General features: G+C 33.2%; 1 protein-coding gene across 6 annotated transcripts in view; it reads left to right on the top strand.

Annotated features, from left to right (window-relative positions):
* si:ch73-280o22.2 overlaps window positions 1–16,534 on the top strand; it is a 288,368-nt gene that overhangs the window by 64,357 nt on the left and 207,477 nt on the right. For all 6 annotated transcript variants that reach the window (XR_012406339.1, XR_012406340.1, XR_012406338.1 and 3 more), the window contains exons 8-9: window positions 8,646–8,911; window positions 12,313–12,463. Coding sequence is in view for 3 of the 6 variants with exons in the window: in XM_017356332.4 (XP_017211821.2) it covers window positions 8,646–8,911; window positions 12,313–12,463 (417 nt within the window). In the remaining 3 variants the exon portion in view is untranslated. The remainder of the gene's footprint in view (window positions 1–8,645; window positions 8,912–12,312; window positions 12,464–16,534) is intronic.

Genomic DNA, 16,534 nt, shown 5'->3' with positions numbered 1-16,534 from the left:
ACCAGAATGGACATCTCAGCCAGACAATGATCCAAAACACAGACAAGAAAACTCTCAAATGTTTTCAGAAAAGAAAATCAACCTGTAGAATGGCCCATTCTACAGCTTAAATCACCTGACTTGAGTCCAATAGAAGCATATATTCATTTGTATTTTCTATTGGACTCAAATCAGAATAACCTGCCTTGAATCCAATAGAAATTACAAATTTGATTGACAAGACCCACAGAACCATCAAGATTTTTACACTTTGTTGAAGTCTGAAAAGTGTACACCTGAGCAATGGATGAATTCATACTCAATGAAAGGTGTCTTTAAGCAGCCATCAAAAAAAAAAAAAAAAAACTTTTATGTAATGTATTAAATACATTTTAGTAGTTCCAGCCACAACCCATCTCTGGGAAACATCCACACACACTCATTCACACTCATACACTACGGACAATTTAGCCCACCCAATTTACCAGTACCACATGTCTTTGGATTGTGGGGGAAACCAGATCACTCAGAGGAAACCCATGCGAACGCAGGGCGAACATGCAAACTCCACACAGAGACGCCAACTGACCCAGCCGAGACTCAAACCAGCGACCTTCTTGCTGTGATGTGACAGCACTACCTACTACATCGCTTACACAGAACTAATTTTTCAGATTTTTTTTTTTCCTTATATTTTTATGTTTGTTTTGTTTGGGTTTTTACTAAAATCTGGTTCAATTTGATATCAACAACTCCTTGAGAAATATTATTTCCAGTAAAAAAACATGAGGTGTTCCATAATTATGTTCTCCGCTGTATATTCACCATCTGTCATGTCATGATTATAAAGCTGTAATGACAGCCTTTAGAGACTCCCTTCATGTAAAGTGATACAAATATACATATATATATATATATATATATATATATATATATATATATATATATATATATATATATATATATATATTTTTTTTTTTTTTTTTTTTTTTTTTTCATTTTCAAATTATAAGCTCAAATTACTAATGTCTAGCAAATTCCGAATATGTGTTCTGGACAACTTCTTGGATGACCTCTGACTTAATGCAATATGCTTATATAGCGGAAGTTCCAGGAAAAAACACGTCTCACAGGAACCACTTAACACACAAGCTTTACCACTTTCCACTATGATTTGTTTACTGCATTAGACAATGATGACCAAGAAAACTAGGTGGCTTGGGATTACTGTATAACATTACATCCAGTATATTACTCTACTCTTTCTATCCACATTCAAACAGGCCATTCACACAGAACACATCTTTACATCTAAAAACATGCTTAAGAATTGTTTAAAAAAATAGAGTACTGTGAGGGTATCCAGACAGTCCCCATGAGCACTTGTAAACAGAAGCTTGCCACGCTTGCCCTGAGTCCTTTTGATTGGTCTGCTGCTTTGGAATTGACATTGATAAGCAATACCGTGCAAGTTGAAATTCGTGCTGTTTTTTCAGGATTTACAACTTTTCAGTTATTATTTAGCCTTGACCTCTATGGCCACAAGTGCTTTAAAACCTTAATCTCTTGAATTTAGGAGTGTCAAAACATCTCTGGTTAAAATCATAGCACTTTTGTGAGTGCTTGGTTATGTTGTAATGTGGCTACACCTACTGTAAGTGGCAAATGCAATTTTACAACTTCATAATGTTCAAATGCTAAAAATGTTAAAACCTTGATGGAATGTTAATGAAAAATGTAGTCTTCAGGAGTAAAAATCATAGTCACTGCACTATCCGGCTAATGTCTGTTTGGTCTTGCAGTGTTGGTTGTTAAATCTGCTACTGACTAGTGTGAATTCAATATTAATGAATATGGATGAGAAAAAAGCCAGCATTTTTATTCATTTAATTAATTTATATATTTATTTTTTATTTGGGTTAGACTTGAAGTAATGTTAGTGAAGGACATGCGAAAAATGCAATTGTTTTTATTTTAATTGATTGTCTTTATTTTCAATATTGTTTTATTCAGGGTAAATTTGCCCACTGGCCTCTGTCCATCATGCTCTCCTGACCATCCCTTATGTCATAATTTGCTTCATCACTCGGTCTCCTCCCTAACAATCAGCTGGTCCTTGTGGTGTGCAGTATGGGCAACACAATCTCATGGCATATGTAACTTTTTGATTTATTGTCTAATTGGAATGAATTTATATGATCTTCTTTATATAATTTAGTATGATTGGCTTAGCCCCCAACAATGATTGGGTTTAGGGCAGGGTTGGGTGCCATGCCTCCTTTTTAAAATCGTACATCTTCTTATGACTGAACTAAGTATGAATTCGTACAAATTAGCCACTGAACTGACAAAACGTAAAAAAGTTAAAATTCCTAAGCTGGTATTTGATGAGATTTCCCCAAATAGAGATTTACCCCAAAATGTGTTAAGCGTTTTGAGTATATGAAAGCAAATTTGCTATATGAGCTTCAGGTGTGGTTTGTAGAAGATTATGGGATGTGTAGTCTAGTTGAGCCGATGTGGTGTGTACAGTGCCCTCTATTGTGTCCCGTGGGCACTTTAGCTGGACAACAGTCAATTGGTTAGTTAATTTCTGCTGTTATTGTATTTTTTTACATCAGGTGTGATTTGCAGAGGATTATGGGAAGTGTAGTCCAGTTGAGTAGCAGATGTGATGCATAGAGTGCCCTCTAGTGTGTCTTGTGGGCACTTTAGCCGGACAACACTGAATTGGTTAGTTAATTGCTGGTGTTGTTGTATTTTTTCGCATTAAATATAATTTGCAGAGGACTATGGGATGTGTAGTCCAGTTGAGTAGCAGATGTGATGCATAGAGTGCCCTCTAGTGTGTCTTGTGGGCACTTTAGCCGGACAACACTGAATTGGTTAGTTAATTGCTGGTGTTATTGTATTTTTTCGCATTAGATATAATTTGCAGAGGATTATGGGATGTGTAGTCCAGTTGAGTAGCAGATGTGATGCATAGAGTGCCCTCTAGTGTGTCTCGTGGGCACTTTAGCCGGACAACAGTGAATTGGTTAGTTAATATCTGGTGTTATTGTATTTTTTCACATCAGGTGTGATTTGCAGAGGATTATGGGAAGTGTAGTCCAGTTGACCTGCAGATGTGATGCATATTGTCCTCTAGTGTGTCTTGTGGGCACTTTAGCTGAACAACAATTGGTTAGTTAATTTCTGGTATTTGTTCTTTGCTAACAAACTAACTAAACAAGCAAACAAATACTTAAAAAAAAAGTAAAAAAAAAATTTTTTAATTTAATTTAATTTACACGTTAATGTAAATTAAACACATTAAATTACATTTACACATTAAATTACATTTAATAAAACAAAGTGAATATACATCGGTAATACCAATTGTATTGTCAGCATACAATGAAACAACAGACCATGTAAAGCAGACACAAGTTTAGTGTAGAAGCATGAAGTCACCTCTCTCTTGCCTGTCTATGTCTGATTGATAGACCCACTATTTGGAAAGTTTCCATCTAACATGTGCTGTTTTTTTCCCCTCCATGTTCGCGGAGGCCTTGGGACAGGCTGACTCCCAGTGGAAGGTGGAAAGGCAGATATATACAGCGCGTACATATATTTTACTGCTCCGAAATAGCCCGGCATCGTAACTCATTTCTATAGGTATATAAATTCGACAGTGAACCCAGCACATGCGTCTGGCTCTTCGGCAAGACTCGATCCACTGCTAATCTGCATTTAACACATGTGGCTAGAAGAAGGAGGGATGGAGAAAAGGCAGGAATGGAAGTGTTGGATGAGAATAGATCCACAATGATGTCTTCATTTGTCAAGGGTGGGAAGAAATATGGGTGGAGGAAGTTTGGTGTATGTTCCTCTTTTTTGGCAATAACCCTTAGGGGTCTTCCTTTTAAGCCGCGTGCCTCCTGAGGCAATGTAAGGCAGATGTAACCGGCGCACACACTTTCATAATCATTTTCAAGAGAAAATACCAGCGCTGATTCCCTGTTTCCTTCAGGACAAATGTGGAAAAATGAGATAAGTGTTGCTTTCTCTCTCCAGGCACCACAGGAGGGGAACTGCAGGTATTTGAATCAGAAAATGGCCCTGAATGTCTCTCACACTCATATCGGCATGGATGATTCGGTTATTCTACCACAATAAATACTAGCTGCTTCGCATATGGTAGGACCGTGTGAGCTGCTGAAATGCAATTTCGCTCTTCAAAAATGGAAGTTGGAGTGTGATAAAGAGTTTCTTAGTGTGTTGTGTTGAATGCTTTTGGTCGGTTTAAGAGGGACAGGAGGGAAGTTGTTATACAATTTGAACCTTAATAATTTCACCAAGTGGTCATGATAGTAAGAAAGCTGAATATACAGTGTGGCTGCACCAAATTCTTTGCTGTTTAAAATTGAGTCATCCAGTTGTTGAGTTGGAGTCTGTCATGTTGTTCATGTGCTCCAGTGTGTTAAGTTGTAACGTGTGATTATATTTTATGCCAATATTATTTCTTTATGGATAAAAACAAAAATAAAGTTAAATGAATATGTATGCATACTAACGAGGTTATTAAAAATACCCAATTATGCTTATCCATGCATAGCTCTATTTGACAAAACTATAAAATAATAATAATAATAATAATAATAATAATGGTTAGTTTATTTTTATAGCACATTTTTACAACACATGCTGCCCAAAGTGCTGAACACAATCAATACTAATTAAAATAAGTCCTACAGATGTTACTACTTCAATGTGTTCCTTGTGCCGCCATTCATACCGCGGCGACGGCGGTACTTGATGCGCCAGCAGCATTTGACCGCTGGGTGGCACTTTAACAACAGATATTCAGCTTTGCCTTTTCACAATGCTAAACAGACTGTTCTGTAGGCGTAGCTTACTGTATGTGATGTGATGTGTTCAATTAAAATATAATTTTAATTTAGTTTTTCTGGTAATAGACATGCTCTTACACTATACTATGCTGTAGAAAAGATACATGGTGAGAAGTCAAAAAGCAAATATAAGAATTAAGTTATTAGCCTTCAGTGCCCGATTAAATTGCGTTGGGGTGAAAATAATGTTTTGATTTCTTTGACTATCATGGCAATGTTATTATCTCAAATCTTAAACGTGCGCATATGAAAAACAGCAAAATAATATAGATTATCCTGCCGGTAGAGCACATCACCTCACAGTTGTGAGCTTGCGATCACCTCAACTTACATTTAAAATTTGTTTACCTGGTTTATTGTAAACTTTTTAAGTGCAAAGAGGATTCGTTTTGGAAAATAGAATTGAAGAAATGAAAGACAACTAAAATGAAAGCACAAACATTCAGTACAAATAAGTAGTCTTAAATAAATAAATAAATAAATAAATAAATAAATAAATAAATAAAGCAGTCTTTTAGTCTAAATATAGAGAGATGTAGTGTTTGCTATTTGCATAGGACTAAGACAAGACATTTTCATTTATGTTTTTAATTTACGTTTTTATTTACATTTTCGTTGTTGATTATATTTTACTATCTCATTTTATGTTTCATTTATAGTACATAATAATAAACCAATAATGAAAATAAATGAATAATGAAAATAGGACAAAAATTAAGTCTGGCAGGTTTATTTTTAATAATTTAGTTTCAGTTCCGTTTTGTTGTTTTAAAACGTCAATGTTCTGCTTTAAAGTATAACTGTTGTTTTGTTTTGTTTTTTTTACTTAATGGCTCAGTATGTTTTGTATTTTAATTTCATATTCAGTCACCTTGCATATGCGTGTGAAATATAATGCCGCATAATCGCGGAAAAAGAAGAAAAGGCTGTCAGTTAAAGCTAATTAATCAAAATAAGCGATATTAAAATGTAGCATTCATGTTAATACAGGCAGAGTGTGAACAAACTCAAGGCTAAGATATGCGCTTGCCTTTTAATACATTTAAAAATATTTGCGGCCTTTTATAGGCAACAGGCAACTATGGTGTATAATAATGTTTTTTTTTCTTCTTTTTTTGTATGGTAAAGGACAATGCACATTATGTTATTGATGTAAACTTAGGCATCACATACATAACAATTAAAAAATAAGACAGACCCCTTAACATTAAAAAGGTTCAAATGCTAAAGAGCAAAGGTGCTGTTTCAGAAGCTTTTTTAAAAAAAGATAGAGTTGAAGCGTGTCTAATGTGGCATGGAAGTTTAACAGCAAAAGCCCGACCTCCACCACTTTACTGACACCAGGACCTTGGTACAGAAAGAATAAACTGATCAGAAGACCTTAGTGACATACTAGGATTATATACATATAGGGGATCTGATAAGTAATGTGGTGCCAGACCATTTAAGGATTTAAAAACAAAAATTAATCAAATTTAAAATTGTAATTAAAATCAATTCATGACCTAACAGGCAGCCAGCCCAGAGAAAAAAAGAACTAGGGATAAGTTCTCATACCTGAAGAGTCCCTGTCAGAAGTCTCGCAGCCGCAATTTGGGCTATTTGCAATCTATTCAGCGCATTTTGACCAATACCCACACACCAAGAGTCAAGTCTTCTCTAAATAAAAGCATGGATCTCCTTCTCAAGGTCATTAAAAGAGAGAAATGACTTCACTTTTGCCACAAGTCGTAAATGGAAAAAACTGGATTTAACAGCTGAATTTACTTGTTTGTTAAATTTCATTATCGAACTAAACCCTAGGTTTCTAACAACAGGTTTCTGATAAGCTGATAGCTCACCAAAACCTAATAATTCCAAAGGGGCAGGATCCCCAAAAAAGACCAGCTCAGTTTTTCTTTATTGAAATTTTACAAATTTTGTCATCTTAGAATTATAAGGTTCTTTCTGAAATTTTTGTCAAAATTGAGTTATTAACATACTCTTATTAAATGACAACTTATTTACATTATGGGATGTTTTTTATAAGTTGTTTACTTATAAAATGTTTTACTTGTAAGACTTTTTATTTAAAAAACAAATGTTACACAGATACTGTTTGCTTTGAAATGCAAAAACTTTGAAGCTCAATATCTCAAAATCATTCCGAACGCAGATAGAACCTTAGAATACCAAGGTGACGATTTGACAACAGACATCTCATAAGACATCTTATATGGGAGTCAAGGTGTTAGATTTTGCTGTATTTGGCTTAACCGTTCTTGGGGGGCTCGCCAATGTATTAGATTACTCTAACACATAAAATAAGTAAGCTGACCAAAGTTCTTACGGAGAGAAGACTTTATTGAAGACAATGAATAGTGCAGTTCCTCAGCATTGATGTTAACCCGTCGGTCTTCAAGAACTTAACTCAAAGTACTGTCTGTGAGACAGTACTTTATATTAGCATCAAACAAACCATTCTGTTTACGAAGCTCAGCAGGACCCTCTTAAGATGTTTCAGCTGTTGTTTTGCTAATACCCATTGAGATTGTAAAACGGTCATTTAGTTCACACCTATCAGTTTGTGGGGGTCGAGGCACAGGTCACCCCATCATATCACATCAGAGTTTAATCAATGTAAATGCAAGTGAACTAAAATGCACATAATCTTTCAATGGCCATGTCTTTGGACTGTGGTGAAGAAAATGCAGACAGAAACGGCAACTAGCCCAGCCGGGACTCGAAACAGCGGCCTTCTTGCTATAAAGTGACAGCACTAACCCCTGAGCCACCATAACAATAATTACTTTATTATGTATTAACTCTTCTGAAGTTACAACACTGATATTTCGTTGTCAAAAGTTAAAGTCTGAAAAGATTGCTGCTTTTGAAGATTTTAAAAATGCAAAAAATTTCAAAAAGACAACAACTGTCATTAGTATTTTAAAACAAAATAGAATTGAATGATGTAATAAAACATGCGATTTTACTCAAGCACATACTTATCAATCATACATTTTCAAGTGTTTTATTTCCTTTTTTGTCGCTTTTTTCTTCTTTGTCGTTTTGATGTACTGTATGAGACAATAACAGATGTGGTGCAAAATATCTTGGTCATGTTTTCATATTTCTCTATTATTTACCATAGTTTTAACCTTAAATATATATAACCCTGTTAAATATATATAACCCTGTTTAGGATATTATAGGAATCATGTTTGTGGCAGATTTTATGTTGATATTTGTTATATTATATCATTTGATTATCTCATACATGATTGTTATATAAGGAATGCTGTAGAATACACATATTTTATAACAAAGAAAAGTAAAGAAAAAGAAAAGTGTCATGTTAGGGTAAAATAGGCATTATTTCTTTAGAATAAGGATTTTAAATGACAGTATTTGCAGAATTGCATAGCAATTATCATGCAAACATTCACATTTATATAATTATATCTAATTTATTAATTGGTAGATTATTTTTTATCTATATTCTTATAATCATATTGTATTACTTCTTACTTGTTTTTAATGTGTTGTCTATTCTCTTTATTGTCTGCATTGTTTTGAGTTCTGTTATCTTAATTTTTATGTATACAGACTATGTATGTAATAGATTTTCATTGAAAACTCCTGTTCAAATCAAATTCTTTGTGTGGATTATCACACAGCAATAAATCCCATTCTGACACTGATTCAGAAAATTAGTACGAAACATGAATTAAGTTTTATCCAACAAATATCATGCATGCAGGAAGCCTCAACCTCACCCATTGCCTGTATTTCCAGTTCTGTGCAGATGTTGTGGAGCAGTTGGATGCGTTTCTCCCACTGGCTGTGGCTTTCAGTGAGGATGTCCTGCTGGCTGTGTGCTCCAGCTATGTAGAGGTGTGCGGCCGTGTGACCTCCTCTCTTCTGGTCAGACTAGAGGAGAGGGCATGGGAAGTGCCAACCTCAGCTCCCCTCAAGAACCTGCCCGTTCTAATGGCCACCAGTGTCTTCATCCACCAGACACTCAGCTACTATGAAAGCCAACTCAGAGATGTCTCACGCATGTGAGTAAAAGAACCAAAATAAATTTATGTTTATACATTTTTAAGTTATACTTTGATTCAGGTTAAGTTTTGAATTAATATTATTTATTTATTTTTTATATATCCCAAATGATGTTTAACAGAGCAAGGAAATTTTCACCGTATGTCTGATATACAGTTGAAGAAAGAATTATTAGCCTCCCTTAATTATTAGTCCACTTGTTTATGTTTTTCCCATTGTCTGTTTAACAAAGAGCAGATTTTTTTAACACATTTCTAAACATAATAGTTTTAATAACTAATTTCTAATAATGGATTTATTTTACCTTTACCATCATGACTGTAAATAATATTTTACTAGATATTATTCAAGACACTTCTAGACACCTTAACGTGACATTTAAAGGGTTAACTAGGTTAATTAGGTTAACTAGGCAGGTTAGGGTAATTAGGCAAGTTATTGTATAACCATGATTTGTTCTGTAGACAATCGAAAAAAATATATATATATATCTTAAAGGGGCTAATAATTTTGTCCATAAAATGGTGTTTAAAAAATTAAAAGCTGCTTTTATTCTAGCCAAAATAAAATAAATAAGACTTTCTCCAAAAGAAAAAATATTATCAGACATAATGTGAAAATTTCCTTGCTCTGTTAAACATCATTTGGGAAATATTTAAAAAAAAAAGAAAAAAAACGAAGGGGGCTAATAATTCTGAGTTAAACTGTATGTGTGTATATATATATATATATATATATATATATATATATATATATATATATATATATATATATATATATATATATATATATATATATATATATATATATATATATATATATGGGGAAAGTCTTATTCGTTTTATTTAGACTTGAATAAAAGCAGTTTTACAGTAAAAAAAAAAAAAAAAAAACATTTTTAGGGTCAAAATTATTAGCCCCTTTATGCTCTCTCTATATATATTGATTATCCTAACCTTCCTAGTTAACCTAATTAACCTAGTTAAGCTCCTAAATGTCACTTTAAGCTTTAAATGGAGAGAACATTTTTAAACATATGAGTTTTATTAACTTGTTTCTAATAACTAATTTATTTAATCTTTGCCCTGAAGACAGTAAATAATATTTGACTAGATATTTTCAAAACACTTCTATACAGCTTAAAGTGACATTTAAAGGCTTAACTAGGTTAATAAGGTTAACTAGGCAGGTTAGGGTAATTAGGCAAGTTATTGTATAACAATGGTTTGTTCTGTAGACTATCAAAAAAAAATTTAACTTAAAGGGGCTAATAATTTTGACCTTAAAAATGTGTTAAAAAAACTGTTTTTATTGTAGCCTAAATAAAACAAGTCTTTCCCCAGAAGAAAAAAAAAATATTATCAGACACACTGTAAAAATTGCCTTGCTCTGTTAAACATAATTTGAGAAATATTTAAAAAAGAAAAAAAAAATCAAAGGGGGGCTAATAATTTTGACTTCAACTTTATATATATTGCTTATTTTTATTTTTTTTGTACGCACAGAGTTTATGGAGGTTTGTACTCTGATACAAGTAGTATTTGGAATTTGGAATTTTAGTCTTAGATTAAAATATCTTATTTATTTGTTAAATGTATAAACACTAAATTAATACCCTAATGTGAGGGCTAATCATATGTTCACCAATAATACAAAAGTTATAGAAAAAGAAAGGAAAAAAGACAGAAAGAAAGAATAATATAATTAATAAAATAAATCATTAATAAATATTACATTTACTTTTTGCATTTTTACGTGTACTTTGTTTATTAATTTATTTAACAGTTTTGCCAAAAAGGTCCAATAGGGTATATACAGAAGCATCCAGAAGGACTTTTAATTTGACAGTAACCTGGGTCAAACGCTTCCAGTAAACTGTATGCTGTAGCAAAATTGTGTTTAAGATCTGTTTTCTTTCAAAATCAAGAATCTTCACAGCCTAATTGATGTACCCTATAAAGTGGGTGTCAGAATGCACAATAATCACTCATTAAATTAAATTTTCTGTGCCATGTCTTTAAAGTATTTAAATGTATTTTACTCCAGTATTTCCAATGGAGTTTCTGCACTTACCTGCTAATCTGGACGTGCGTGTGCGAGCAAACGGCTTTTCATCTTGGTTTAGCTTCAACAACTAAATGAATGCTGAAGTCTATTCAACTGATTGTATTTTAATTACATTACAACATCGATGCAGTAAAAGCAACGGTATAAAATTCAAAAAGTCACATTAACCGTTCACCAGAACTTTATTGTTATGGGAAGAAACACTAGCTCTGCATATACCCTATTATACCTAATTTGATTTAAACAGAAACGTTCACATATTTTTTTTTCTAGAATTATTTTTTTTAAGTTGAAAACTAACACTTAATTTAATGAAATAAAAAAAATGGAAATAAATGACAAAGTAAAACAACATTCTGCCTTAAATTATTAAGTGAAATCAAATTAACTTTACAAGTCATTTAACTTTCATTAATTTAACTGAAGAAAGTTTATACTTTTGTATAACTTAAGTTTGAACATAATATATTTATTCAAATAGGAAATATGAAATTGTGTCTTATCATGACTTTTTGATCTTTATTTTAAGTGTATGTTTCAGCTTAAAATCCTTCATCAAGTTGTTATTTGCATTAAATACCATTGTCATTTAAATGAGGTGTGTCATAAATGTGAAAATAGTCAGGAAATTAAACAAACAATACTTATATGGCCCCAAGTAGGATTCTGATTCAGATATAACACTAGATATTTAGAAAAAAAAGGCTACAAAATAAAAAATGTAACTAAATTTTACCATGCTTCTGTAGTGAATGTAATGTAAAGAGTGTAAAGCCTGATCCCTTTTTTTTTTTTTTTGATAATTTCATAAATATCTTCATGCATGATAAAACAGGAATATAAAATGTTTTACATAAAAAGAAAATCTCAGTTTCGCATTTGACCTGTGCATGTGTACATAAACTGAAATGTATTTGGAGAAGCTGAGCATTGCTAAAGTTCCCCGATTTATAGTACACTTTATCAAGCCCAGGTTTTTCCAGGCCAGGCAGCCTGTCATCCGGATGCCAGATTTACTAAAATGCTGTAATTGGATTGTAAAGAACCCGGAGTGAGACGCACACGAGCTGGTGGGCTTTGACAGAACTCTTCACCTGCGTGTTTGTAAGGTTATTTAGCCAAGAATGAGAGACAGAAAGGGTCTGTATGTGTGGCTTTGCACTTGAAAAGAGCGAGTGAGAAACATTCGGGGAGGAAGAAGGAGGTGTTGCATGATTGACAGGTAATAATCGGAGCCATTTGCTGATATTAATCACTTAGTGGCTCTTTGACCTGTAAAGTACACCGCTTTGCCGTAAACCTGGCTTTGTGTCTTTGATGTGTCCAACCGCAGGCCTCTCACCCTGCTGCCCGTTCAGAGAAGTCAGGATGTGATGGCAGCTCTGCACGATCACCTCACCAGCTACTGCACCAATGTGTGTGCCACAAGCATACTGCAGGATGCCGAAAGCCACTACTGGAGTGACCCCAATCCTTTTTACGAGGTACAGATGGCTGCAGCTTTACTGGCTGTATTTTAGAAATAGTTCATGTAACAAGGTGGGTAGTACTGCAGTATGTTTACTTGGTTAAACTTACTTAAGCCATTATTATTATTATTATTATTATTATTATTATTATTATTATTATTATCATTATTATTATTATTATTATTATTATTATTATTATTATTATTATTATTATTATTATTATTATCATTATTATTATTATTATTATTATTATTATTATTATTATTATCATTATCATTATTATTATTATTATTATTATTATTATTATTATTATTATTGTTATTATTATTTACTTTTTGAGTAATTATAACTGGCTATACTTACACACCTATTAAGTTTAAGCCCAAAGCCCAACATTATTTTTAACCAATGCAAATTTTGACTTAAAGTTTTTTTTTTGGAGAGGAAATGACACAGGCTTCTCCTTAAATTTTTTTTTTCATGGACGAAAATATTGTCATGTACGAAAGTGAAGTGCAGGATGGCGGGGCGTTGGATGGCGGAGGGGTGAAGAGTGAAAAGTAAAAAGTGTTGGGGAGTCTAAATTGATAAATAATGCATAAATAAAAAGTTAAAATTTAAAATACCTAAATGAAATATTTATGATAAAAAAAAAAAAAAACTAGGCTAATTATTGCATTTTAATTATACATTTAATGTAGGTTATAGAAAGTAAAAGTAGCCACACCCGAAACCTAAAATGCCCCTTGAAAACTCATATTCATAACGCAGTATTCATAAAACTAATTAAAATATTATTATTTTTTTTTTTCTGAGCTAGGCTAAATCTCATTCAATCATTTAATTTCTGCTGCGTCTCAACAGTTACTAAAATAACAAAATGAACGATTACACTTCAACCGGCCTAAAGTTTATGCAAACGATCATGTGCGCGCAAGTAATAGTCTGTTATACAACAAGTAGTCTGATTAAAAAAATAACTCTAATATTTAAGTTTCCAGCAGTGATAACAAGAATGAAAATTATTTTGGTTCAGAAAAGAAATACTTCAACAAGCGACAAAAGTCTATATAGCCAATCAGAAAATAAATAATAAATAAAATATTTATTAATAAATTATTCAAATAAATGAAAATAAATATATATATGTTAAAATAATAAATAAAATATGCACAGACACAGTAAAATAACAAATGACTGCTTGATATTTTAACATGCAGACATAATGTATGAGAAAATGTATTGCATAATTAAAAGTCATAGAAAAAAAAAACAGCAACGCAACTATGAATAAAAAGCCCGTCTTACAATTTAACCATTTTATGTTTACCCTTTTTTCGACAGAAATAAGGGATAGAATCTTACTTCATCCGACTTTATACAGAACACATGTCATCCCTGCTCTCATCCTCTAGTTAGTCTTTGGTCAAGCTCATGGATCGCTGGTTTACATTTAGAAATACAAGCGCATCCACGTGAGAGGGATGCAGGTTGCTCTTTGTCTTGTTACAGTGTTGCCGGCCAAAGTAAATTTCTTTCACTTCGTGTGCTGGTGGCAGTGATAGCATGAAATGATTTTGCTAGCTTGGATTGTAGAGGAAACTGATGTTTATTACATTAAATTGTGTTTCCTATAGGATTTTTCCAGCTGTGGCGGCAGGCTTTTTTTATACAGATCTAACACCTTTGGCGCTATTTCAATCTCTTTGCTTGCGCGCAAAATTATTAAGATAAAGTCATAATATGCAGAGCAATAGACCTTTATCTATAAAGTATACTTATTGAAACTTTTAATCTAACTGAAAGCTGGCCTCACGCATCACGCACCTGTCAGTCAGTCAGTCAGCACGTAACCTTTAAAGGTTAAACAAATGATGCACACACAGTAAAGTTTGCGCTGTTATAATTCACACATCTTTTAATACATTTTGGTGCGATTATAACCAGCTAGTAAAAAACCCGACTGAATGTTTTGAATGGGAAGCTGTAATGTTTTTTGGTGTGGCGCCCTGCCACGGAAGAATTAATGTAGCGGAAACCATGTAACTACCATTCGAGAGGATTCCCTGCGGTGGTAATGTTGAGAATGTAAATAATATTGAATTTAATCCTCAGTTGTAGTTGGAAGCTTTAACCTTAGATCGTGATGTTTGTTGGATACATTTGTCCTTTTGATGTCATATATGGTAAATACACGCTCGAGTAGTCGATTGCTTCTGAGAGCGCCGACTAGTGGTTGAAGTAGTCGATCGCTCAACTAGTTCGCTAGTCTATGCAAGCCCTAATGGCAACCCCTGATAAAGCAGGCAATAAGCCAAAGGAAAGTAAGTGAGTGAAGGAAATACACTCAAAACATGACTTTTGCTGCTTATTAAAACTTATTTAAAATGAGTTGAAACATCACAATTCTTAATGTTGTTTTGGAACAACTTATTTGTTTTTTGTTTAATCCACCCAAATTTGTAAACATGATTAGGTTAATTTAAGCAATTTGTGTTTAATCAGTTTGTGTTCCATCATTTTACAGTGTATTTATGATGATTATTTTACTATTACTTAAATATATATTTTTATAAGTGTTTTTACTTGTTTTTTAGTATGATTTTTAGCTGCTCTACCCACCTCTGGTTACAAGTCTGTGTGTTTAAGGGCATTTCTTTTGGTTATTTGAACACAAAACATCCCGTATGTTTAGTGCACTCAAGGACAAAGCTGTGATTAAGTCACATGGCATATTCACATTCAAAACATTAGTACATCTGTACTGAAATGCAGTGACATTGAGTATTAAATGATAAATTGTGCTATTGTACTCTTAAGTAGGCTTCTTCTTCAAGTGGATTCGCATGACGCTGTTGAGCGTTGTCCTTGACTATTTAGTTGACTTCTCTTTGACTGTTCTGAAAGGCATCAGGTGTGTACAGTACATCCGCACTCAATCCTTAAACACACTGCCAGGCTGTAGAGAATGCTGTATATGAATGCATTCTAAACACATTACTCATTTAAATGCTGGAGGATGTTGTGTGTATTTGTAAGCAAGGGTTGACTGAGGTTGTTATCCATCTATCCATTCATTCATCCATCCATCCATCCATCCATCCATCCATCCATCCATCCATCCATCCATCCATCCATCCATCCATCTATCTATCGATGAGTAAATAAAAATAACAAAAAGTCTCTGCTCTGCCATTGTTTCTGTCTGTCTGTGATGACAGGCGATTTGCGAATGAACCGTTAGTTTTAACTGGATCTTCTTAATGAACTGGTCGAACCAGTTCATTAATTTGAAAGGAGTTGTCATAAAACGGTTTGCATCCTCACTACTGACATACCGGATACCCCCTCTTACTTTAAATAAACCAGTATCCTGAGTTATTCAGTTACTACAACAGTACACTGACTCATCTGCTGTGAAAAAAAGAGATCTGACGATGATGATAAGAAGTGCGAGCCATCTGAATGTTCCCTCGCAGCACACTCTCTCATTGAGTGTGTGATTCAACCTGATTAAGATAATGTTTATTCCACAATATCATTTAGTAAAAGCCAATTAAGCAATAGCGTGTTTCACACATACAGACCTTTACGTAAAATTACTGGCAATTTTGCGGAAAGGTCTGTATGTGTGAAAATACCGGTGAATTCATTTTTCACATCTTGAACACGCTGACATGAGACATCTACTTTAAGAACAAAAAAATTAAGATGCATTTTCATCAGCGCGGTTTATGAAAATATGAAAGAATAATATGAATATTTTTCCAGACACATTTAGCTGCAAGATGTTAGTCAGATAATGTTTCTATGTTCCTTCTTAATGCCAACTGTGTCAAAAATTATCGATAAACTTTTTATGATAACCCACTGTTTGTTTGCCTTTAAAGGGGAAATTAAGCACTCAGTCAAGTTTACATTATTTTGTTCATTGGATTACACTTTAATGAAAAAATATTAAACAAACTTGATTAATGTAAGCATTTAGTAGAAAACGGCGTGTTTTACTATAGATTTCAGACATAGGGCGCAGCCATCTTGCAATGTCAAAAGTGCACCCATAAAGCTATTTTTCCCTTGTTTTTA

Source organism: Danio rerio, chromosome 5, assembly GCF_049306965.1.
Source record: "Danio rerio strain Tuebingen ecotype United States chromosome 5, GRCz12tu, whole genome shotgun sequence".
Classification (NCBI taxonomy): domain Eukaryota; kingdom Metazoa; phylum Chordata; class Actinopteri; order Cypriniformes; family Danionidae; genus Danio; species Danio rerio.
This window is presented reverse-complemented; position numbering and strand designations above follow the sequence as displayed.